Genomic DNA, 27,820 nt, shown 5'->3' with positions numbered 1-27,820 from the left:
TATCTCCAAGGACGGAGACTCCATAACTTCTCTGGGCAACCTGTTCCAATGCTCGGACTCCCTCACAGTAAAAAAAGTATTCCCTTACGCTCAGATGGACATTCCTGTGTTTCCTGTCACTGGGCACCTCGGAGAAGATCCTGGCTCCGTCCTTTTTGCACCCTCCTTTCAGGTATTTCTATACATTGATAAGATCCCCCCCTTGAGTTGCCGAGTTCCTTAGTTGGAAAAGTTAAGTCATGAGTATGCAGCTCAGATGCTAATAAACAATTTCACAAATGACTAGTTAAAACTTGAGAAGTTGCTTTAAGAAATAAATGGCACAAATAAAGGAATGAATGTTTGAGTCTTTAACTGAAAGGCTTCACATCATCACTATCATAAGCACACAATAAAATGTATTAGATACAGCATGTTTATAAGTTTTATTTGCCGTTTTATGAATCTTGTGTTAATACAATTTGTATACTTCTGGCAGAGTCTTCCTGGCTTATTTCATTAAGAGATTTAATTTAGAAGAATTTCTTTCTGGTACAAAATAATGGATACAAGTTAAACATTTGCTATTTAGATTAAAATAAATGGATTGAGAACAGGGCTCAGTAATAAAATATGTTGTTTCATTTAATGCAATTTATTTTGTTTTTAAACGAAGCATGTCTAAAAGGCCAAGCATAAAGTTCCCTTTTCATTTATAAAATTATCTCTCTCTAACTAATAGCCTATAGTGCAGTTGCAGCCAAAACCAAAACCATTATTTTGGCAGAAATACCTATTATGTTTATTTATCGTTGAAGCGCAGTAACAACTAAGCTTACAAGGGTTAAGCACACTGAAGGAAAAAGCGTTTCTAAGTATAGTAATTCACTTTGGTGATAACCAAAACAAGAAAAAATACACTTAAGATCTTTAAATCTGAGAAAACTTTAAAAAATACATGTCATGTATTTAATAACATGAAGATCACACTCTCTTATTGAGGATAAACGGACAATAATTTTTTTAACCCCCAGTATAAGAATATTGCTTAATATATTTCAGAACAAAGTCTCCATCACTTCTATATCACATCTGATTATAAAATTTGGTGTAAGAATGTTCTGCAGTAATACAGAAATTACATAACCTCCGCAACTGGTTTATTACAGAACATCCCTCTTATCTCTGAAGCGCTGGTACCTGCAACTTAGACTTTGGGTAGGTGTTACAGACCTGTTAAATCTGAAAAAGCTGCCTCGCATTCCTATACAGGCCACATTCAATTATATTTTCCATCTCTGCTGTTATATTATGCATTTGTCTTGGCAGCATGGGATAGCTTTGCAATTTCCCTTCAGAGGTGCTGTGGTGATGGACTTTGGGTTCACTTTACAGAAATCCAGTTGGCCAACACATTAGGAAAGACACATCTGAATGGCAAGAGAACAGTCAGAAAGCAAGGTGGAATAGCAGTACAGAACAACACATAAGACACACATCAGAGAAGGAAAATTATTGTAAAGACAGGGAATAGTGAGCAATAAGACTTGAAAAACAAACACACGAAACACCTGAGGGCCCAGCAAAAGAGTAGCAGGCATGGACAACAACTTGCAAAATGATGCTATGGAAGAGAGCGGAATGAGCGGAGGAGGCCAGACTGCATTATATGAAAGTCACGTGGCAGAGGGAATGCCAAACAGGTAAGAGTAAGGACTGAAGAAAAATAGTCAGGAATGAGAGTAATAAAAGTTTTCTAATCATCCTATGGTCCAACAGTTTTTCTAAAACATTATGGTAGACCAACGGTTTCTCTTGCTTTTTCCTTCCAAATCTATTTTTTTCCCTCCAATAATCTGATAGACAGTAGATCTATCCCACCTTCCTTTGACCATTTTATACATTTGAAAATTGTTTATCATCCTTATTTCCCTGATGACAACTTTATGTTGATAAAATTTTGTGATGTCATCCAGGCATCTAAAATCTAAAGGTCTGCAGCACAGTAATGTCCTAGATCCAAAGTCACAGAAACCAGCAGGCATACTGCAAAGTCAAAGGAAAAAATGCAAAATCGCCTCTACATCAGCACTGTTAAAAGATGTATCAATACACCTTTTCTCTGAATGATTCTATTTATGACACATTAAAAAATAGACAAGTAAAAACTCAATTAAATTAGGTCAGTCAGTCCTTCCTTAACTAAATTTTCATTTTATTTCTGCACATATTTAAATATAATTCTGATATTCTCAAGAAAGAGTAATTGATAAATAATGATATAGAAGAAAGACCAGAAACACAGTGTGGATGGAGCAGGATTGCTGAGGTGAGTGGAGGGATAGTCATATTTTTTAGAAACAGGATCTTACACGTTCTGCCCTACTGTGGTTAACAGGAAAACTATAGCCCACTCAACCTCTCTCCCTCTCTACAGCAGTGAATTAACTGTGTTCTGTATATAACAAAACAGTTTGCTGGCACTTAATAACCTACCCAAAATCTTAACAAAAACAAGAAAATAACCACACAAATATTTTGAGAATGCAAGGGCTGCACAAGAAATGCCATATACTTTGTAAAGAAGTGTGACTTTCTTTTTAGTGCCCAGCCACTAAAAAAAACCACCAAACTTTATCCTTTCTTTCTTAAAGAAAGTTCATGTTACCTTAAGATAAAGTACTTGCAAGTAAATTAAGACTATGACAGCTTCCCCTTATACTAATCTTTTTCTAGACCCAAACACACACAAAAATGTCTTGAGTCCATGGTGCTTCAGTTCAGGAGTAATTGAATTTTCAACATACGTCAAGTATCTGATTATTTTTGACAGATATATTTTTACTTTCATTTTAAACTTTTCTTGGATATACTTATCTCTTAGTCCAATCTCTGAAAGCACAGTCAAGTTCTGAAGCTATGGCAGATTTTAATCAAAATCTGCAAAGTGTTGTGAAATCTGTAATGATACTGGTGCTGTTACATCCTTCTACTTTTTATATACAACCAAAAATTGTACTGTTTGTTACAAGTTTCCAGGAGATATATCACACTTCATACAGCTGACAGTAACGGGAAACATATATATGTACCTCTCCAACTGACCCTTGTAAGTGCATGGGATAGAATGATTACTCAGCACTTTTGTCTTTTCCAAAGTTGTTTCCTTGACATAGTTTATAAACTTTTGAAACAGCCAGTTTAGCTATTATTCTCCACTGAGAGCCACATATGTATATTTCCCAAGTTATGCATTTTCATAGTCTTGATATTATACTCTTCATCATTTGAGGTTTACAGGTTTCTGTAGAAAGGCAGAATTGAGCTCTATACTGTTTTTTTGGTTTCTTAGTACTCAAGAAAATAGACAAAGTTGGTAAGAAGAATCCCTCCTGAAAAGTAACTTTTGCCCATTAATTTGACTTGTGTCAAAAACCAGTAGTTCTGTGAATGACAGAACCCACAATATGCTACATGTATTTCATAGCTAAATAATTCCCGTAGCAGGATCATTGTTTCTACTAAAGGGAACACTTCTGTAGCCCGGTAAATATGGTTTCTTCCCATTACTATTAACAGGCTTTTTAGTGGCCTTACAAGGCAGAGTCTAAGGATTTGATTGACATTTGTCTTAAGATGGCATTTGGCATAAGTTGGTTTTAGCTTCTCTTATTTATGATAGCAATTGTTTAGCAGTCAGGTTTGGTTTAGGATATTTTGAGTTTATAAAGACATGAGCAAACATCTGTGCAGACTGAATTATCTATGATACTAGAATAAAAAATGGTTTGCAAGAGTGTAAACACAGGAAGGTACCAGACGTCCAAAACTGTAAACACAAATCACAACAGTCACTACAGGAATACAACCTTGTTAATCCAGTTTAGATAAAGCAGAGAATAGAAAACGGAATAATTGAGCACCAGTAAAAACAAAGTTCACTTACACAGACCGTGTTAAGATAATGCATAAAAATAAATCCAGCCAGATCCTGAAACTGCTGAGGAATGAACACTTTACTAGGCCTCCAAGCAAAGAAGTTGGGGCACTGACAGCTCTCTGACATCCCCACCCAAGCTCTGCACCTGGGAGGACTGATGCTGTCAAGATTAAGACCCAGAGGGTCACCAGAAGGATGAGCAATACAGCAGGAAAAAAGGGTAGATAATAGGAAAGTTTTTCTGTGTAACAATTTTAACTATGTTAACAGAGGCTTTTCTCTGTTATTGTTGACTATGAATAGCAGTATTATTGTAACTGGACTAATAATAACTTTTATTAGCCTGTCAAATTAAACAAGAATTTCTTTGCTCCACTTATGTGCCCTTTTGCCTGCTGTGTTTTGTGTGTGACATCCTAAAACCCAACATGCAGCAATGCCAGCCTCAGTGCTAACCCCTGAAACTTGTCAGCAGATAAACTCTAGATTCAAACATTCCAAAGATACTAGTTACACCTATTATTCAACAGGAAAATAAAAGAAATCAGGCTTAAATGAAAATATATGGTCAAGCTCCTACCTACAAAGCAGAAGAGCAAATAAAATACAAAAGGCAATTCTAGATTATTTGCATTTCACTCAAAATCCTTTAGGCAGAACAAAGGTTTTTAGAGCTGGGGGTTCAGTCTTTACATGAACTATTCTAAAAGTTGTCTCCCTCCTGTGAGTCCCTTTCTCCTACTCACGGCTTTGCGGATGGAATTTCTTTGTCCTTGTCCTTATATGTAAAATAGTCAAAGGTTAGCCAATAATTGCTGCAATGTAACAGAAGTATCTGGGTTTTGGCTAGAAGCTGATATCTTCAGAGAATATCCTCAAGGCTTGAGACCTCTATTGCCCTCAAGTTACTTTCCCTATAGAAGTTTTGTTTCACAATTTTGAGTAGTTTCTTTCCCTCAGCAAAATAAACATTTCAAAACCTTTGTTCTACTGTGTTTGATATGTGACACTTATAAAGTAATATCAGCTGCAAAACAGTTCTGTTTGCTTATTTGGTTTTAGATGTATTGTGGACTTTCCACAGAAATAGCATACGATGCATTAACAGCAACGCAAAAGACAACTTGGTACGTAAACCAAGCAGTCTTCTCTTCCTAATGCTAGCTATGAGTTCAAGAAGTTTCTTGTGGCATAATGCAAGTCAAAAAGAAAAAATAAAACCCATGCACTCTGAAAACAAGGTTTCAGGACTCAATTTATAAAACTTCATGTAAGAAAAGAAAACCCCTCAGGGAAGACAAAGAACTTTCATTTCTTTTACATTTTAGCAAGTCATTTTGATTACTTCCTTGGTCCAGGAGAAAATGAAGTGAAATAATGGCCCGGATGTCATTGCTGTTGGATTTTATTATCATTTTAGGACTGAGCACTGATTTCACTGCAGCAGCCTCATACAGAGGCCAGCAATCATTTGTCCAGGATTACAATTTAAAAAACACATCTTATGTTCTGACTGTTATCATTGTCATGCAAAACCTGCTCCAGAGTTTATCAAGACTATCACAGAACAGTTATTTGTTCTTAGAAGAAGTAAAGAAAAAAACATCAGCAATATCCTCTAGCAAGAAACTATGCTGAGCTGTCAAGTGCCTTTCCACTTCAGAGGCATTTTGGATTTTTATGGCCAAACTGGTAATTCACACCAAATTGTTCCTTTTTTTAACAAGTAATCCTTTCTGACAGAACCCGTACATACTGTACTCGTCTCAGGTCCATAGGTCTCAAACTACACAATAATTTATTTTTCAAACTGAAAATTCCCATGTCTACACAGTATCATCTTTTATTGTCAGTGTGGTCTCACATGCTACTTACGTACATCTCTGCTGCTTAGTCATTATACCATGTAAGGACATATATCAGTTTAGATATATGTTCAGAAATATTTTAACCCTACTGCAAAGATCTGGGACATGTTGGATCAGTTAATGTGGCACAGAGCTACTCACCTGTCAGACTCAGGTATAGATACAGATCATCTTTAAATTCTATTAAGACATCATGGAAATCTCATAATATTTTATCCCCTGAATTCTTGTGGTTAATATAATAATTATTATGATTCTCCTGGTTTCCTGAGGGGCAGCTGAAATGTGGCATGGGTTTCCAGCCATAAAGGCAATTAGCAGTTCTTGGTTGGGGATTGTGCATTGCTGCCTGTTGCGTGGACAACGTTAAAATCAACTCTGTAGTCCTAACTTAGAGCAAATCATAGTCAGTATTCCCAAAATCCAATAAATGTGTGAATTGATGGCCTCTTAAATGCAGAGAGGAATACAGAGGGATATGCTTGGGGACCTCCAGAACAAGAAGAACAGGACAAAATGCTTAGAAGTAGACAGGTAGGAAATCAACCAGACTGGAAAGACTTGCTATGGCAGGAGATTAAAAAATCAAATAAAGTGCCCCAGTGGAGAGAAAGAAGATGTCACTAAAAGTGGGAATTAAGATATTCTGGAAAGGATCAAGGACCCAAATTACGTGACAGTGTCAGGATGATTCTGAACCGTACTGACCCAGAAGACAGGCTTTGGATGACTCAATGGTAAACTGGAGCTGCAGCGTCTCTGAACAGAGGTGGCTGCTGCAGAGCCTGTACATCCGTGTGAGTCCAGAAATGGAAATCATATGCAATCCACAACTCAAGAGGCAAGATGACTACCAACATCAACATTTTCATATGAAATACAAAACAAATGTCTATAATTTAGCTTTTACTTATTTTTGCACAAACTGCATATTTTTAGTTCTTACTAAAAGACAAGTTATTTTTCTTTTGATTCAGGAAGCAAGAAAACATAACCATTGCTGATTCTTTTATAAAACTTAGTTAAAATACAGTAGTGGATAAAACTACATGAAAACAATATCCTTCTGGAACAGGAAGGAGACATTTTAGGTCAGTAACTATAGCTTCCACTGACAATAACTTGTGAGATAACTGCGAATGAAAATTTTCAGGGAAGTGACTTAATCAATTAGGATTATCCATTTTAAATCTGTCAAAACGAAAAGCAGCCAGCCTTCAAATCTAAGGCATTTTCCTTTTCCATATGGTTGAGAACAGTCTCTAAAGCAGCTCAAGGCATACGTGATTTGCAGTCAAATATTGAACAAATGTAGGGGCAAAAGCTTTTCTCTATAGCTGTTTGTCATAGGTGTCAACCGAAGAAAAGGTGGAGGAAAAAATCCTTGTGTATAAAGATGATGGTGAACAGATCTTCACAAACTGTCATTTGGTATCAACTTAAAGGAAAAAAAAAATGAATAGAGTTATTTTCTGATATAGGGCAGCAAGGAGTTGGAGAAAAGGTTAGAAAAATGTTCAAAAAAATTAGTAGTTCATTTTTTCCTGCAACCTATAGCTTTTTCTGAGGGAAAATATTGGATCTCCAAGTTAAATTTCATTATTAGATATCTTCCTATTGTATAAAGACTAATGACCACAAAACTTAAAAGAAAATGGTGATTCTTTAGAGGCAACAGATTGCAATGATTAAGTGTAAAGAAAAGAAAGCTTGCACAGCCCATAACTATTGATGGTACTTGATTTCTTGTCCCTGTTTTCATCCTGAAGTAGTAAAAGAATAAGTAAAATAACATGAAGGAAATTCTGAAAATGTAAATTCAGAAATTTCAAAGTATTTTTTGCCGTTTTTGATTGAACCAATACAATCATGTTTAAAGAATGTTTCCTTATCCAGAACTCTGCAGAGATTTTTTTCATTTCTTCACTGCTAAACATTCCAGTCACTGTGATCATCTAACTTGACCTAAATACACAGGACTTCACAGAACACATCTGAAAAATCAAGGTTCAGTCTCAATAACTCTTCTTGAACAAGAGAATTTAATTAGAAAAAACACATCTGCTTGATTTAAAATTTGCCAGTGATGGTGAATCCTCCACATTTCTTTGAGAATTGTTCTGAGAGTTAAATGGAGGGACTCTATAAATAAAAAGGCTTCAAGGAGTTTTTAAAAAAAACCCCCACAGTATTTCTTTAATCAATAACAGGCAGAGGTACCAAAAAGTGGGGAAAATAGCATTTCCACTTAATTCAGAGTTGGGAGAATTAGGTAAATCTGTGGATCCAAGAAACAAAAATAACATAAAAAATCATTCTTGATTTGGAAAAGGGACAAATCAGTAAGAAGAGAAGACTAATAGGATACAGTTGGTGATTTTACACTTGAAGAGATGCAAAGCAAGATAGGAAGATAAGGATCATCCAAAATTTCCTCAACAGCTACTGAAATGCTATTGTATTCTGTATTGTGGTCTTGCGCTATTGTGTGTGGTAAAACTGAATTGCTTGTTTGTGCATGTAGAAAACTTAATGTGTTATTCATACAGGTCTGAATAACAGTTCTTTTCAACAATCAACTTCTTATTTTCCTATTTAATAGAAAATAGAAAATTGTATACAATGGCTAGAAAAAGGAACTGTACAGCTTCTAACAGGATTGCATGCAATTTAGTTTGTGGTTTCTGATGGTTGCATGTAGCAGAGGTAATAAAAATGGCAGCAGACCTGAGGGAATAGCTTACATTATTGGTATTCATTGTGAAAAAGGCAGCACTACCTGTAATTAATAGATATCAAATTTTATGGGCTACTAACCTTTGTTTTATCTTAATATCTATATGAAGCAGAAAATTATTTAATTTATAAAGGATTTTCAGTGCTTGTGAAGCAATCAGATAAAAGAAATGCAACATCTAAAGTTGTTGCAATACTATAGTTTTCACCTCAATGTACAAAAGAAGCATATTTAATGTTAACATTCTTACAACACAAGCAGGCAAACAAGGCAATCACAAAACATGATTTGCATTTAGTAAGTTCGTCTATTACAAAAACCTCTCATATATTAACTAGACTGAATTTCACACCTTAAAGAGCAAATTAGTAGTTCCAATTGACAGATAAAAGTAAGTCACATCAGGAAATTTCATGGACTTCTTGATGGTTGCACAGAATAGTGTGCATTCTAAGTCTCCTTTTAGACTTTGTATGACAATTGTTTCCCAAATGCTTCACCAAACAACTATGAGAAAAGAGGATTTGATTACCTTTCAGGACTCTAGGTTTTATTTTTGAACAGTCACAGCTTTAGTATAGAAAAGCTTTAGTACACCTATACCTCTGTTTCTCCGGTCAAAATGAATACTTGAGGGAAGGTATTTAACATTGTAAGTGAAGATTTGTGAAAATAAAATTATCAAGTACCTTAACAACATGCAAGGGTGGGAAGTACTTAAGTATCAGTGCACTTTCATTACCTACTTAAATTTTAAAGTTTATAACTATTTTTGCAAATACAGGTTTTACCTAAAATAGCATATTAACAGTAACATCAGAAGTGTCAAATCCTTGGACATAAACCACTGCCTGGTAAAATTAATGTCCCAGCAAGAAGAGTCCCAGAAAGTCAAACACTCTTCCTTCCAGCTTTGCTCTCATGAGCCTTTAAACTTATTGTCATCTCAAAAGATACCATTACCGTGCAAAGCAATAAGTTCAATTTCCCTCCACTCAGCAGAAGACAACATTAGACCAAGTGACTGTAATAAAGCATCTTATGTATGTTGTTAACATCAATTCTGATGTCCAATGAAGAATTTTGTGTTGTGTGCTTGAATGGTTGCGAGATATTACTCCTTGTGATCGTAAAGGTCATGATTCCAACACTTTTCAACTATTTGTAACAAAAATCTTTGTTCTGCATTTCCCTAAGAATATCCAAAGTATGTCCTGTAGTCAATATCAAAATCCCTTCTGTTGGCTTATATACTATGACATATGAGCAGAATAAGCACCACATTAAAATAGAGGCAAAGACTGAGTTACAGTTAAAGCACGTCCTCCTCTTTCACACGCAGCAAACACAGCAGTAGTGCCCATATTCTTTTTTTCCTGGGTTGGTTTGGGTTTGGGGTGTGGTTTTTTTCAGCTCAGTATCAATGATGCATTTAAAGAAATAAATATTGCTTAAACCTAAATATTATTGTAAGATGCAATATCGTTACTTATGTTGATAATTGAGGGTATCAGCCTCTGTTGGTCTTCATGTAAACAGGAAGGGTTTCAGCATAAATATTGTGAAAGCTGAAAATAAGGTCCTGTATGCATCATAAAAGGTAGAAGAGAAAGATAAATCAATTTTTACTGAGACTTATATGAAGAGGAAAGAGGTACTAGTGATATACATGCTTTTTTGCAAATACACTCAGACAGGTACAATCCCAGTGGCTTTATCAAACCAAAATAGGCCCTGCCTAATCATTCAGGCTTTGTGACAGAAAAGTAAATCAGGGAATCCAATTCCCCCTGGTAACTGAAAGATATCAATTTTTAATGAGAATGTGAATAATTTATTATCTCCCCCATAAAAAAATATTTTGAATAATTTGTTAATCTTAGTAATAGTATGACAAATTATCTAGGGAAGAGAATTAAAGCAGTGGAGTACTAAGGATATGATGTTCGTTTTAATTAAATTATTCCTCCCCTACAGAGAACAGTTTTAAAGACACCATTTGTCAAGAACTGGAGCTACAGTATTATTGATCCAGGTTATATCTTGTGAACAAGGAGAAATATATAATTTTGAGGTGAACATATAGTTATTGGCATATTAAAGTATTTATCAAAATAATTAAACACTCAAATAATCCCACTTTAATAATAATCCCACTTTAATTCACATCACAGGAATTAGAATACTTGCCTAACATACACATTTACATTTCCTGTAATTTCAGTGCAACCGAAGCAGATGTTTAAATTTAATTTTTTTTTGCTCTTTAGGGATTGTCTTACATACCTGAATTTAAACATACTCAAATATACTACTGAATCAAGGAAATTCGTCCATCAGTCAGAGCTGAACAAACCAAACGCATCTTTCCCTATCATGAATAATTTGTCTGACTTCTGAATGTAATTGTTAGCAGCTATTATTTCTATTAATGACACAGAACCAAACATTTTTTAAGTGTGTACAAAACGTATTATGGGATGTTTAAGGGAGACAACACAGGAGGGAAAAGAGAAAGACCAAAATGGATGAGGGAGGAACAAGCATAGGATAATAAAGGTAAAGGAGGATAAAAGATGCCGGTCGTGTAAGCAGGTGCTGGCCAGTAAAGCTGTCTGACAGCGCCTCAGCTTGATCACTACCCTATACTCTTATCAAATCCTATGTCTATATTATGTGTAAGTACACTCCCTATCCTGAGCCTCTGTGTGAGTTGGCCACTAGAAAAGTTCCAACTGGACCAGCCAGCAAGTAGGATGAAGCCTGAGTGCCGGCTACTGGAGAGACTAAGTCTAAGACCAGTCACTGGAGAGAACAACGTTGTGCCGCTACCTAATATCAAGTCAGACTAGCCAGCAAGTAGCAGGAGACCAGCATCTGGAAAGACCCATGGTCAGGACCAGTGACTGCGTAAAGGGCCTCCAGACTGAGCACACATACAGGACAGACTTAAATCCGCCTTAGTTTTCAAGACACCAGCAGACATGCACGTATTTGCGAGCTGCGTGAACCCATGGGTGTGTTCTCCAAGAGAACTTTGAGCTGGACAAACCAGCAAGTAGGAGCAGACCAGCATCCCGAAAGACCCACGGTCTGAGCCGGTGACCCGCTAAGGAGCCTAGGAGCCAGACACGAGTTTTGGAGAAACTTAAAAGTCTCTGCTAGTATCTAAAAGATCTGGGGCGGGGGGGGGGTGTTAGTGCATCAGTAGATTGAAGGTGTGTGCATGTACCTCCAGCACAGTTCAATCCTAATCAGCCAAACACCAGCAACTGCACCAGGCTGTTCATATTTACATGAGAGCTGACATTTTTTTAGGGGTGTGCTGGTAAAGGCACTGATTTCTGTGTCACTCTGTGTGTGTGTGCAATTGCTGCAGGAAAAGCAGCTCACCCTGGCTGCTGGATGGGCAGGAGAAGCCCCTGGCTCGAATTTGGCTCCAGCAGAAGGAGGAGAACCCTTTGTGGTTCCAAAGTCTGCTGGATTCTTACCTCTCACGGCCTGAGATTCACGTCGGTTTTAAGCATACTAAGCCTTTCACTACATCATAGACCCTCTTAAATGTTAAACCTCCTAATTCAGCAAGATTTTTTTCTGCTACCGGCAACAGTTTTGGATCTAGCTATTGTGTATACTGCTAAACTAAAGCCCAACCAATGCTGACTCCACCAAGAAGTGGGAAATACGTATCTGCATGCCTAGCACACTCTGACAGCTTTCTTAATCAATTGAAACAACTAGTCCTGGGGACTTAGTGACTAAACTAAAAAAAGAAAAAAATAACCAGCTTTCCTTTCTATTCCTTGCTGACTGCAATTCAGATAGAGATTTCATGTAATTCCAACCGAGGCTGCTGTGTAAGAACATTCTTAGAAAGCAACAGAAATATATATCTGTTGAAGGGTTGTAGAACTATGAGAAGGTAGACAAAAGAATTCATAGAGCTCTGGAAAACATGTAGAAGCAAGGTTAATTACTTGGCAGGATAAGTATGGAATGATTTCATTGTATAAGTTTGACTTGTGTGATTGGGTTTTACACAAATACAAGATAAAAAAGAGATGCTCCTGTGTAACATACCACGGTCTGTGCTACATTACACTAAATTCCAAAAGACAGTCCAGGCGCATCCCTGCTATTCACAGTCCCTCAATACCGCAGTTACACAGAGTACCAAGGGTTTGCAAAAAGGTCTTACAGTTGTCTTCTAAATACCTGTGCCCAGTGACTCCTCACATTGGCACTGGAGCCTGGACGTCTAAGAACATCTGATGTTACTTTGGATGAGGGAAAAAAAAGGGTCAGAGCAGGGATCATCATACTGAAATAGATATATAAAAAGCTTAACACTTGGGAAATAAAACTTTTAAAATGAAGCTGAAGTACACAGTGCTCCTGCAGGTCAGCTAAATCAAATTCTGATTAAGAAAAATCTTAAGGGTTCACTGACTTTAAAGCATGAGCCACTGTATTGGGAAGAATTCTGTTACCACCATGGGTAAAAATTGTCATTTAGCTACTGAATGCATACTATATATAGAATTTTACTTTCCCTTTGCTTTTGTCTTCTATTTGAGACCCATTCTTCATTGACCAAAAGAAAAAAAAAAAAAAAAAAAAAAAACAATGAAAACATCTTACAAAAAAGTTATAGAAAAACTCAGTGTAAGAAAAAAAAATGAACATTAATTCAACAGTGTAATTATCAAGCACTCTTAAGGCATAAAAATTCAAGGTTGAAAGCTCAGTTTCAATACTGCCTTCCAGCATTTATGCTTTAAAATAAAATCTTTGCCCCAGACAGTTACTTAATAAGATTAGTTTAAATTGTCTTTTCTCTCCAGGACAGAATATAGTAATTAAAACAAAAAAGACATTAAACTTCAAACCAGCTAGCTCTTCTTCCCCTCAACCCCTCAGACCATCTTGTGAAAAACATCAAATTTTATCATGATCTTCCATCTCCAAAAGTTCTTACGCAAAAGGTTCAATTTCTTTCCTACACATATCTCCTCATTTAAAAATACAGTATGTTAAGGTAATGTTTTCAAGAACTCTATAATTGTTTGCAGCCTCTTCTTTAGGAAAAAAGATCCGTGTAATTGTTTCTTTTTTTCCATACAATTTGCTATTAATATCAATACCAGTAAGGTGGCGGGGGGAGGGGGGGGGGGGGCTTGCTTATTTCTTTTTTGGTGTTCTGTCCACTTTCAGCGAAGTTAGACATAGACCTCCAACATTTCTTCAACGGTTTGTGGAACTTAACAGCTGGATAGACACGGAAAGTCAACTTAGAAACACAAAGGAAGAAAAGCTACAGCAGACTTAACAGTTGTAGTTCTCAGTTGGGAAATTACTAGCTACTTTAGGGAAGGGGGAAACTTAGTCTTTAGTGTATATTGGGGGTGGAGCATGGACGTAAAAGGGTCTTGCACAAATGAATTAATGGAAGACAGAGACATGCTGTGATTATTCCAAGAGCTGAGGACAGGAAAAACGGATATAAGAGAGAAGTCTAGAAAATCGAGCTTCTTCAGTTCTGCTCAAGAAACAACTGTTTGATGCTGCTGGTAATTTCCCCACTGTGCATCTGCAGCTGGAAACAAAAGATTAGTGCAGATAATTTTTTATTGCTAATTTAGAGCTAGACATAGATTTACTGATTAATTTATAGGATGAAACAAATCTCTGTCTCTGGAGTTTTCATTGGGTTTATTACCTAAGCAGGTGAAGACTAGAAGCAAGAACCAGGAAAAGTGGTGGGGAGGAGGTAAGTAGTTCTGTCTTATTCAAGGACACATTCTGGCTCCATCTTGTCCATCCACAGCTGTTATCAAATAGATTAGCAGCAATATGCTATTCTAAGTCAGAATTAATCATCTTTTCATTTTCTAGCTCTATTGAAATTGAAGGAGATAATTTCTTGTTAAGTTCTAAAACACAGCAGATATTTCTAAATAGAGAAATAGGCTAAGATAATGTGAAATAACAGCCTCCCTTGAGGCTGATTTGCATAGTTTAAATGCTCTGAAGTGCTATACTCTGGATGTTCAGTAACAAATTGTGAGATTCTGAGGAAACGTACTGCATGGCCTAGCTTAAATCTGTGAGGCAATTATAGCTTGAAAATCTGTTTTCCATGATAAATTCACATGGGAAGTCTTATGTGGATTTGCATGGGACTATGCAAAAGATGGGCTTCTGAGGTCTTCCCTTCTTTTATTTGCATCCTGAGTATCTTTTTTCCTGTGTCTCCTTTTGCAACATCAGGAGAGAATGCTGAAGTAGATAAGCCATTTCCTTACATAGTCAAGGGAATGTACTGTTCTACTCCTTCAATTCAAGGGATTGTTTTTAAAAGAACAGTAACAGAGACTTTCTGCTTATTCTTACAGTGCTGCCTTTCACTTCATTAACTTTAAGTTATTTCGCTAAAACAGTTGCCTGCATTTGCAAAAACACATAAAGATATGTCCACACCATATAATTTAAAAAGATAGTAAAACTCAAAGGAGAAAAGAGTGTATATAACAGGCCCTATAAATACATATAAAATACGGCCTGAAGACATTCCAGAAAAGTACAAAGAAAAATCTTCAAGTTTTATTGTTCATTGTATTAGAATATTTCATGTTTTGACGTACCAATACGCCAAGCACCCCCGTCTCAGTGCTGAAAAGCATATCACTCATTAACACTAGAATTCCCACTACCTGTAACTAGGCTTTCCTATAAGAATTTTTGAGGACAGATTCCCCAACTATTCATTCACACGGTCAGTTTGCAGGAATGCCTTAAAACATGACACAAAAATGTCCCTACTAATCACCGATTTTCTCCGCGTGAGGAAAGTCTTAGATGTGCTGTGGCTTTAGAGACCTCTCCATGGTTTCCCATGCTGATAGTAGAGACAACCTGCACTCAAGAATGCCACCAGCCGGAATGTATTGACTTCATCAGCATCATATCTCTCTGGAGATAAATATGGCTTAGACTGCATCATTCCTGTTGCCATGTCACGTCCCAGTACTGACGCCCTCCTTAAAAAAGCATGCTTCTCTGTCAGCTATAATGTGAGAACACTGCTTTTTTATAACGGTTTCACCCGGTCGAGAGAGGTAAGCCAGTGGGAATCAGCAATCAGGAAACTGCCGTGTACATGGAGTAGGAAAGGGGTCCAATGCCTTCCCTTCTGCTGGAAACTTCACAAAGCAAATTGCATCTGTACGAGCTTCTGAGTGCCATGATGGCGCTTCAGAGATAACAGAACAAGGGAAGATGCTAGCTCAAGGATTAAACAAGGCAACAGTCATATAGATAGGCCAAAGGTGTCCAAAGATGGCCAAGAAGGAAAGCCATTCTGTCTTGCATACACTGTGTTCAAGAAAGCTATTTTGTAGTGAGCATAAACAATAATTTCTTCAAAAGCATATGTAATCTTCAGAGTAGCAGTTCACCTGCCTGTGATGCAAAGCCTAATTAGGTGCAGCGCAGCACATCACCACAAATTTGGATTGATTTTACTGGGAAAATTGGCAAGGTGTGAGAAAATACCTAATCCTTGCAAGATAAGAAAGATAAAAACATAGACAGAATGGTAGTAGCAGCTCAAGGACACGGTATGAAACTACTGAAATGAAACGGTATAAAAAAATCTATGAAAAGAAAGCAAAGAATCAGAAGGTGGCAACTCAGCAACATCATGGATCAACCCATTCCAAGAAACAGTGGAGGCTGAGCCATCCCCAAATGACTGATGACAACCTGAGCAGCAAAGATACATCCCGTGTCTCACTGGGAATACTGACCATATTAATACCTAGCCTAGCAGCGTGTTAGTCCTAGTTATCTAGTGCATCTATTAGCCAATAAAACAAAGCTCTGTATTCTAAAATTGCACAAATCCTGCTCGCAAAGTCTCTTTGCGCACAGCAAAAGATGCCCACCCCAAAAGTGATCCAGTGAGGAAGGAATCTCATGACCCCAAGGTGGAGGACAGGTAGGTCTCTCACTCAAAGGACAATTCCAGTGAAGATGGTATCACAATTTTCTCATGAAGCTCCCGGTTGCCAGACCACCAACTCTATGGGACCTCCATCAGTCAGGGACAACCCACCAGTCTGCAATGGGGTACGGCCTGTCAGTAAACTTTTCTCTGACAGACTGGTGCTGAGGACACGTGGCCCATAAATTTTTCTACTAGGTAACCAACAACCAGGAACTCTCCCTTTAGATGCAGTCTGTGATCAGCCAGCCACTGTCCTGTATTCATAGTAACATAGCAGAACCGGAGCTAAACCTGCCTTTGTGCACTGAATTGATCCAGGAGTTAATCCTGGACCCCTCCCAGGAAGGCAGCCCTAACAGCAACTTAGGAGCACGAACAGAAGAAGCAGCAGGGTAGAAAATGGGGACACTAGTAAGCAAAACCTGATCTACTAAACTGCCCTTTCCCCAAAAAAACAGAAGACAGTAGAGTAGAAAGAAAAGATGAGTTGCAGTCCTGTGAACTCACCGTACCCACAGCGTGGGGAACGGCACCAGTGGGACCCACTGATGGTTGACTTCAGAAGACCGCCTGCCTGCTCCTTGCCTTCATTCCTTTCTGACCTCATTGCTTCTCCATCTATGACCAACCTACCAGTCCGTGGTCCTAGATATGAAGAGTCAGAGAGATGTCTGACACCTACCTGCAAAGCCTTCTGTATAAATGGTAGTCAGTCTTGAAACAGTTAACACACCCATGTGTCACAGAGCTATTTGATCAGAAAAAGGGTCAGCAGGGAAAGAGAAAACTCAATCCGCCAACCTCAACCCTGTTTCAGTGCAGCCCAGGTTCAATTCAACCTGCTCTACCTAGTTTTACATAATTTTCAAATTGTTTTCCTAAATTAGCTGCTCAAATTCAGTATTATTTATTGTGGCGACTATACAATAAGAAAGTAATCTCTCTACATTCAAGTTTAAAATCTTCCTCACAAATAAACCCAGACTAGAAGTTATTTACACTATCTAGAAGATGTCCGAGAAAATCTAAATCAAGAATCATGAACTTTGTTTTTCCATATGCTAGCATCTGCACCATGGGCATTAGAGGCCACTCTCATTGACAGAGGCAGCTTTTGACTTGATACTAGGCTGTATAGTTCCTGAATGAATCTTGTGTAGCACAAGTAATTAACGTACCACAGCTTACAAACTATTCATGTGAATGAACTATTCATCTGTTGAAGAGTTTTGCTCAGAAAAGTGAAACTTGATAGTTTCCAAAGGTAAAAATTCAGGGAAGGCAGTAACATTAATGAACGAAGATAAAACCTAAAGAAAAGTAGCAAAAGTTCATCACAAAGAAGGAAGACCTGAATAGATAAATTCCTAAAAATAGGAAAATACTTAGACTAAGGAAGTTCAAAGGAAATCTGGCACCTGAATTCTCCAGTATTTCAATGGAACTTTAATTCCTTCAGCTTTCCTGTGAAAATGTGTGCCAAAAAGAAGGAAATATTGAATCTAAAACCCTGAAAAGAAGGAAAACTTTTTTTTTGTAAGTGAATCTCCTATTTATCCTGACATATTTCAGTTTGGTTTAGAATGAGATCTCAGTGTGTGTGTGTCCTTCTCCAGATAATTTAATTATTAATAATTCTTTATGAAGATAAAAATAGGATAGTATTGCATATGTACCTGGTTGTTCAGTCTTTTTACTGCTTGAATGTCCTTTTCCTAAAGAATCAATTATATATATGAATATTGACTACTTCCTGACAGTTGTGTAAGTTATAAAGTGTACAATTATTTCTGTTTGTTGTGAGTGACAAAACCATGGTCACAGAATGCAGCTAAAACATGGAAGAGGAAAGAAAGCTTAATATTTTCCAACACCTTTTCAAAATAGTCTGCTAGAATGGAGAACTATTTCTCACAGCTCTTTTTTTCAAGCTCTTCAAGTAATTTTGTGGTAATGAAAGCATTATAAAAGAGACAGAGATAGAGTCTTCCTAGGAACTCAGACAACCAGGAAAATCAAGTATGTTAGCTTCATTGTTTTTCAGTCTTTGAAAGCAATCACAAGAAAAAAACAGATTCTGCATGCAGAATTAGTGAAAGAGAAAAGCAGATGCAAATAAGTATAGAATTAAACAATGAAGTCCTGAAATCTAACATTTTAGAGAAATGGCCTGACGACCTGAACAAAATTTATGCCATTTCTTAGGGGAAATTATTTTAAAAGTCAAATTATCCATAGTCATAGTGGACTGTGCATGACATAAAAAGTACACTAAAATGCTTTCTCAAATATTGTTGAATAAAATATGAAACTATAATAGTAACATGCTTCCAAAGTGCATACACAGAATTTTAATATCTCAAATCCGATTGCCAAAGTGGTTTAATACTGCAGGCAGCTTTTTGGAAAATGTCTCCCTAACAGTGTATACATTTATAGAATACGTTTTGTCTCTCTTTCCCAAGTGCTTGGGAGAGTTAATAAATACGTGTATTTTACACTGCGGCAAAGTTAGAAGGCAAAATTAAACAGCTAATCATAGAGATCTCAGTAAAAAGGGAAAAGAGATGAACACAGAACAGGTGACATGACAGTTTAAAATAGAGAAGTTCCTAAATATAAATTTGTGCTGAAATGTGGAGAGAGGTGTCTAAAAAACTAGGTTCAGCTAACTGCCCCGTTTACTGTTCGTTTGATGCTACGGCAAGTCATTGACAACAGCCAGCCTATGTGACCATCTGGAACAGCAGCTAAGCTGTAAAACGCAATGACTGGAGGGTGAATGCAAAATGAGATCGCAGCTTCGGTATTAGGACGAGGTGAAGTAATGCACTCTGTGTTACTGGGAAACAGTACCAAGTAGTCCAGAAGACTTATGCTGCTACTGAGAAGCCGAAGCAGGAAAAAAGGATAGTCTACCATGAGTAAGGATTTCACAGCATGGCTAATATTTGGGCTTTTTTGTAAAAGTACGATGAAAAACTGAGTCCACGATTCTCAGCCTATCTCACTATTTCTGAATTTCTCCCTTTGGTTTTTAGAGTCAATGAGGAAAAAACAAGTAATTAGGAGCAAGCACAGATTTTCCACAAGTATAAATGTTGCTCATAAAATGGCCTAGCAATCATACTCCAGCAAGTCTCCTAAGAAGAATATTTGGTTCCAACATGTTTTCAAAATTATTCTTTCTTCGTTATAGGGAACAGTGGTAAAGCAGTAACACCTGCATCTAATCCACACTTCATCTACTGTTAAGTGTAGGGAAAAAGAAGTACAGAGTCTTTCCATAAAAATGATTCTTAACGTGATTCCACTGTCCCTGACTTGTGAGTGAGACCAAGTGCAAAAAAAAGCATGCAACCCCCAGTCTTATGGCCTCCCAACAGGAGAAATTAGGCTGCAGAATCTTCAGAGCAAAAAATATTACATCATGAAAATATTTAAGACATAAAAGAATAAGTAGTGGAAAGTACAATCTGTAAAGATCGCTTTGCTGCTTTAATATTTCTGTCAAGTGATTGCTCTATCAGTTCTACTTATTTACATGAATTAGATTGTTTTGGACAGTTCCTCACTGCTTCTGTGAAAAAAAAAATATATATAAACTCATGACAAGAGTTGCAACTTGTATATATGCCTCTGTAAAATGTACATATAGAAAATGATATGACGTCCAGATCAATTCTTACATCTTTTTCCTCTAAATTCTTCTTTCTATATCATCCAGAAATATTTTTGAGGCATAGTAAGCTTCAAGGAGAGAAAACAAAAACCGTTCCTTGCTGGGAAAAGCAGGGTCTGCAACATCCTTTACAAAATAAAGGTGTGGCAAGTACACCTTCAGGAAAATCACAGTATATGGCGAATTTTTGAATGAAATTGAAAACAAGTCACCCTCATTTCATTTTTCTAACTCAGGTCTTTAATTTGAGATAGATACCATTTCTTCAAGGAAAATGGTATCATTTATTCGAAAATCTATATTAATGTGAAATGGATGCTCACACATACGTTTGTGTGGGATACCAGCAAGGAAAATTATTTTCTTTGGTAAATAATTTAAGATATGAATAATTTATCTGTCTGTTTTGAAATCAGAAAGTATATCTGAGAAGGAATCTATAGAAATAATTATTCAGAAAAATATTTAAATATTCTGTGTAAATACAGAAATATACCTATTTCCTATACTTCAATGAATAACTCATAATGATTAAAATATGTTCACTTTGTGGTAATCTGAGCTTTAACATAACACTAGATAAATTGAATAAATCCATTGCAATAATATACAAATCATAAATAAATTTTGGTAAAATTACAACACTAAAGGCAATTCAATCCTTTCCTATCCTACCTCAGATCAGACGTAACCAGCAATGTAATCTAAAATTTAATTCAAAAAAATACCAAATAGTTTAATCCTTTCCAGATAGTTCAGGTTTATAGTTTATAGTTTCTATTGTCACATTTGACATTATCAGGAAGAACATAGGAAAATACAGAAAGTAGTAATTTGCAACAGAAAAACTATCTTAGAAAAAAACCAAAAACAGTTTAAAAGACTGGCAAGTCTGAAGAGAAAGATAAGCCTATCTAGAACCAAATCAGTATGAAGTCTATTTCCTATTTTGTTTTCTGTTAATTCAGTAAAAAGTAAAAGCAGTTATAAATGCTTAACTCATTTATTTTTGGAATTTCTTACCCCTTCCATTTCTCATTAACTGATCCTTCAAACTAGGAAAATTTTCTTTTTAAAAGAAATTTCTTAGCTATTACATGTTTTTCCTTCCTGGTACTTCAGGTTTTAGGAAACTGTGACTGGTTGCAGGATAAATTGAGAAAATAAGTATTAATAATAGTTTAAATATACTTAAAAATTACTTTTCAAGTGTATTCATTTACACTTATTACAAACCCATACAATTTCTCATTAAAAAAAAACTTTTAAGAAGATTTTCAATTTATATTTAATTGAGAATTTTAACAATTGATGCTTTTCTGCCTAATATTTCATAAAGTTTTTTATAGAGGTGTTGCTCATCTTGACAATCTTAAAATACAACTATTTTGATATGGATTTAATCTCTTAACTCAAAGCCTTTCCTCGGAGTACATCAAGACTAGATTACTATATGGGCTCATTCACCCTTTTTGTGTCATACTTATAGCACCTATTATGAGGTCAGGTTGCATCCCTCTTCTTTCTTTTACACATAATCATCACTTTGACATCACACATGACATTGGTACTTTGATGGTAAGACATTATTTATGAAAGAAAACATATTGCAAAAGTCCAAGAAAATCATTGCAGGGGTGAGGAAAAAATAACTGTATAAAAATGAACAATACATACTTCAGAGGAACTTTACTGGATGCATCTCTGATTATTACTTACTTACTCACTCATTTATTTTAAGTAAAACAAACAAACTTCATTGACACGGACTAATTCTTGTTTCCACAAGGAGCCAGACTCAATACATCAACTGGTGAGCTGCACTCATCAAAACACCGAATTTCATACACACTTTAGATTTCAGGGACCATAAAAGATCACACCTTGTAAAAAAAATCACAGTAGAACTCAAGAAATTACATACCTCGTGGTTGTTTAAGCAGAAGATGGAAAACAGATTCCTTGTTGGTGGATTTGGATAGGACAGCTGCACTGAGATGACAGCTGGACAGCTCCTGATCTAAAAAAAAAATAAATTAAAAAATCACTCAGGGAAATTCATTTAGAAGTCAAAATTGATTGAACAATATCCCTAATAAAACAGCTTCATAGACAAAGGTTTTAAAAAATATGTTCTCAATAGGAGCACATGGGCCTTTTTTTCCCCCCGCTGTTGCTTAATGGTTCTCTCAGTATTTTCTTCATTGTGATAAATAAAATTATAGATACAATATGGAGAACTTCTTAAATAGAATAAAAATAAAATAACACACCATCGAGTAATCCCAAAGTTTAAAATGTTTTCAGTTAAATAACATCTGAGAGTACAAAAGAAACTGTTTTCTAGATTAAAAAAAAAAAATCAAATGGCCAAGAAAGCTCATGGTGATATGAAACATATAAGAGAAAGCTTGAGAGAAACAGGTACGGGAGCAGCAGTACGGCAACAGCTGCGGACAAGAGCTGCTTTCTTGATACAAGTTACTGGATCAACTAACAGATTACTTCATAGAGACAGAGGATTTAGGCATTACTTTGATTGTTTTCACTGATTACTGTCAATGGCGTGGATAAATGAAAACTGAGATAGAAAAAACTGGTTTGAAGTCTGATTTTATATACGGGTTTTGGAGCTGTTCAAGCAGCCAAAGGTGTCTTGCTAAAAGAATTGACACTTGCAGGAAATGCCATGTAGGAAATATATCTAGCAGTTAACTTCAAGAATCTGAGCCCAATAGATAGACTATATCTGAATAATGTGTCATAATAAAGGGTAGCAACCCAGAATGATGAACTGCTGACAGGAAGATATGATACACAGGAATACATCAAACAGCCAGGGGAAGACTGTCATTTGGGGTTACGGAACAAAGTTAAAATAGCTTTAAGGAACAGAACAATGAGCGAAGATGTTCAGAAAGGCAAACAAAAGCTCCCCTGGAAATATCAATCTTCTTGCTTCTTGTGAGAACAAAAACAGCCTCAAAATTAGTTTACCTCGAGAACAAAGTTTCAGGTGTTGGAAACCAGCTTAGAGGTTTGAAACAGAATCGGCAATCTATAGGGAAATACTTAAAGAATTGAAAGGCCATTTCTAAATATGAAAAGATGGCTGCAAAAGAAAAGCCTACACACCCATTTTAATACATCAATAAAGGAACTATCTTTCCATCTTTCTTGACCTCAGATACTGCAATGGCAGAAACTAGCTTAGTGTGAAAGCTTTCCCTCTAATGCTAATTATGCTGAAGGAATTCTTTTCTATTTTTTTTGTCTGCGATGCAAACAAGCTGAATGCTGTAAATTTCCCCTACTAGAAGAGTTTTCCAAAGTGTAAAATATCTGTTATTTATTTTTTCTTTACATCTGTCTACATAGTGAGCTAAAAAGTAATTTTCACAGAACTAGCTAACTAAACTCTGGAAATCTTTTTTTTTTTCCTCTGAAAAATAATTTCACTGTATAAAATTAAAAGCACTAGGTTATGCTTCATGATGTTTCAAAAATCCATTTATCAGTTCAGAAGTGCATTTATATATTGCACATTATTTTTGTAATTGGTAGCTACGGTTTGAATTATGCCAAAATCAGCACAAAGTGATGTTAGCATTTTTATTCTAAACTGATTATCCACATTCAAAACTGATTTGAAAAATAATATTTTTTTTCACATTTCTCTTACTTCATTCTAACACTGATTCAAATATATGCAATATTACTTATGTCCAGTGTATTGTGCCTGAAAGAAAAATAACTGTTAGTAGCAGACTTACCTTTGAGTATTTAGTTCAGTTACATAATAAAGTCAGAGCAAGCAGCTTGAAAACATTTTGCAATGCACATTTTGAAAGTGGCAATCCTCATTTGGAAATCTTTGTATGGAAAAAGACATGGCCAAGCTACTGTGCGTGCAACCTTATCTTGGAAATAAGGTAGGATTTAATAATCAAGAATATGAGACAGCTATTTTAATATGACTGTGCACACACTCTTACCCAAAGCGATCTTATACACTGCCACAGATATCAGTTTTCATAATGTAGATAACACTGGATTCCAGAGAGGAACCAATTTACCTCCCTTATCTGATTCCTAATTACCACTGTAGCTTTAATCTTTTATTTGATCATGGCCCTTCAAAGTTTGAAGTGAATAGCCTCTAAAAAACAGTTGCATTTTTTTTCTTGAAGCTTCAAAATACATCTGGCCCACTGAAAGCATGAAATCAAATTATTCATGTCTTTGTCGGTGACATGGGCGGTGGGACTGAGTGCACCCTCAGCAAGTTTGCTGACACCACCAAGCTGTGTGCTGCGGTTGACGTGCCGGAGGGAAGGGATTCCATCCAGAGGGACCTGGACAGGCTTGAGAGGTGGGCCTGTGCCAACCTCATGAAGGTCAACAAGGCCAAGTGCAAGGTCCTGCGCATGGGTCGCAGCAATCCCAAATACAGATACAGGCCGGGCGATGAGTGGATTGAGAGGAGCCCTGCGGAGAAGGACTTGAGGGTGTTGGTTGATGAGAAGCTCAACATGAGCCAGCAATGTGCGCTCGCAGCCCAGAAACCCAACCGTATCCTGGGCTGCATCAAAAGAAGCGTGACCAGCAGGTCGAGGGAGGTGAATCTCCCCCTCAACTCCGCTCTCGTGAGACCCCACCTGGAATACTGCATTCAGCTCTGGGGTGCCCAACATAAGAAGGACATGGACCTGTTGGAGCGAGTCCAGAGGAGGGCCACGAAGATGATCAGAGGGCTGGAGCACCTCTCCTATGAGGACTGAGAGAGTTGGGGTTGTTCGGCCTGCAGAACAGAAGGCTCGGGGGAGATCTCATAGCAGCCTTCCAGTACCTAAAGGGGGCCTACAAGAAAGCTGGAGAGGGACTTTTTACAAGGGCATGTAGTGATAGGATGAGGGGTAATGGCTTTAAACTGAAAGAGGGTAGATTTAGATTAGATGTAAGGAAGAAGTTCTTTACTGTGAGGGTGGTGAGGCACTGGAACACATTGCCCAGAGAAGTTGTGGCTGCCCCATCCCTGAAGTGTTCAAGGCCAGGTTGGATGGGGCTTGGAGCAACCTGGTCTAGTGGAAGGTGTCCTGGCCCGTGGCACAGGGGTTGGAACTAGACGATCTTTAAGGTCCCTTCCAACCCAAACCATTCTATCATTCATTCTGACCAAAATAAATCATTACAGGTATTAACAAACCACTTACACTTAGGGACAATTCTTCTACAGGTGAACTCTGTGGGGTCTGGTTTACACTGGAGAGTTCAGTGGTATCATTTATTTATATCAGTTTAGTTGCTTCCATAAATTCTTAGTAGAAATATTATATAGTGGTATTTACAGAAGAGCAGTAATATTCAACTTGAAACAGCTGAACTAGTACAAATGGTTGCTAAACCATCTGTAACAAGAGTTTGCATACTCTGTAGCTCTGATCATTGGCTCATATTGGGGAAAATTACCTGCTGTCAAATAAACATTGCTCCCATGAATATTCTTAATGTAGCTATGAATGCTTATGTGAATAACAGCTGCAGATTTAAGCCACGGGTACATATCTAAATCCTGGGAAGAAAACTTATTGCTATTAAATTCAGTAAGAAAAAAACAAGTTTTAGGAGGTCCAAGATTTTACCCCTTCATCACAAATTATCAGATGGCAGGTAGTTTTACTTGCTCTATATTTATCCAAAATAAAAGACTGTACAACAGTATCAGTCAAAATTCACAGAAAGAAACCTTTCTGAGAAATAGTGCTTTGAGTTCGACAAAGCTTCAGAAATGCAAATGACAGCTTCAGAAATGGTCCGGATATGACAATTTCCAATTAATTTCTATTTTAATTCCTGAACCGTGCAATACTAAACATAATTTCACATCTATCTAGGGCAGAAAGTGCCTATGAAATATTACTTGAAAACAAGATACAGATAACTTCTGTAATCTTCTTTAAGGCATTAAGTAAACCTATAAATGTTGATCTTTATTGAGATGCCCTATTTTCATTGTTGTCACTTCTAATTCTCTTAAGAAGCAGCACATGGTCTGAAACACAATTTGCAAAGATCAAGATCAATCGAACATTTCATTCTACCTTCAGACTTGCTAGTTTCTGTTGATTTCCCCATTCTGCCCTCTCTCTGGCCTCCAATAACGCCAGCAATGAGCATGATGAGTCCAGCGCAAGATTAAATAAAGGAAGGCATTCCAATAATTTGCTTTAATGCTAAAATATCAGGTAATATGTTTCAAAACGGGAGTAGCCTGGGGTTTATATTACTAAACCTACAGTTTTAAGGGTCTGTTCTCAGAGATAGATCCAAAAACTTCTGTGGATTTGAGTTACCTGCTGACAGGGTCATTTCTACTCTTTGGATTAACATTTTTCAGGAAAAAAACAGGTTTTAAGAATGACTAGGCTGTCACTCTTTAAGGAATAAATTAAGACTACTTTCTATTTCAGACTAAAATGTTTGTGTTTAACTAATTCACATGGAAGGTTACTATTGTTATGTCTGAAGGAATATTACTGTCATTCGTAATTTGCTTGTATTTTCCCAAGTGTATTCTTGCACTGCTATGAGAGATCTTAGGACAAAAATAGGCTCTTCATATCAAAACACATTAAAATAAAGTGTAGATTATCACAACATGGATAAGAGATCCAGTCTTCTCCATAACTTCGGACTGTAAATGATCTTGAAATAATGTATAGTTTTGCACACCTCATTAACAAACTGATACAACCAAAATAAACAGGGGAAAAAAAGGGGCGGGGGGAAATTTGTGGCAGAACAAGTTCCGAACTACCAAAGTTCAGTTCTTGGTAGGGAAGGAAGTGTACTAGAAGTACTGTATTCATACTAGGATAACTTTCTCACCAGACCGATTAGCCTTGCAGGATGGTAAATTCATTCTTAATGTTGAAAAAACCCAAGTTAATTAGCTTATACTGTACACGGGGCTAACATATCTGCATTGCTATGCTATATAAAATATCAAAGTTAATATATTAAAATACTATTTGCTTTCTTTGCAGGTAAACTTTGTCTCGAGAACATGAAAGTTCAACTAAATATTTAGGCCACTATGGAAATTATTTCCCAGGGTATGTAATGGCCAGAAATACTAAGCTGAATTTATGCATCCATGACTTTGCTCATAAGACTACATTTCTCTTCCTCTTGAAAGAAGGAAATAGGAATTGCAGTAAAAATTCGTACAGAGAGCAAATCATAGCATGCACAACCATGTCTAAAGACAGCTTAAATGCATAACTCAACTATCTTATTGTGATTAAAGATAAGCAAACTTTACTTACAGTTCACCAGCAGAAACTGAACTAGAAAATTAACATTATGTATTAAGCTGATTAACAAATTTGAGACAGCTTTTAAAGACAAGTATGGTTTCACTTCCATAAAGATCACAGTACAAAATTTATTTTTTCAAAGAAAACTTTTCATAATTCCACAGATCACAGAAACATTAGATCATCATCATGTCAGGTCTACTGATGTGTAAAGAAAAATGAAGACTGAAAACTTCTCGTGCATAAAACCCAACATCAGTCTTTTACTGTCTAAGCCAGTTACCTCT

At 36.6% G+C, this 27,820-nt stretch overlaps 1 protein-coding gene across 1 annotated transcript in view; it reads right to left on the bottom strand.

Annotated features, from left to right (window-relative positions):
• Positions 1-27,820, bottom strand: part of CFAP47 (cilia and flagella associated protein 47) — a 347,638-nt gene that overhangs the window by 47,367 nt on the left and 272,451 nt on the right. The window contains 1 exon segment of the mRNA XM_049834739.1: positions 22,139-22,234. Within this exon segment, the coding sequence (XP_049690696.1) occupies positions 22,139-22,234 (96 nt within the window).

Source organism: Accipiter gentilis, chromosome 32 (assembly GCF_929443795.1).
Source record: "Accipiter gentilis chromosome 32, bAccGen1.1, whole genome shotgun sequence".
NCBI classification, from domain to species: domain Eukaryota; kingdom Metazoa; phylum Chordata; class Aves; order Accipitriformes; family Accipitridae; genus Astur; species Astur gentilis.
The sequence above is the reverse complement of the archived record's forward strand: the minus strand, read 5'-3'. Positions and strand labels throughout refer to the sequence as shown.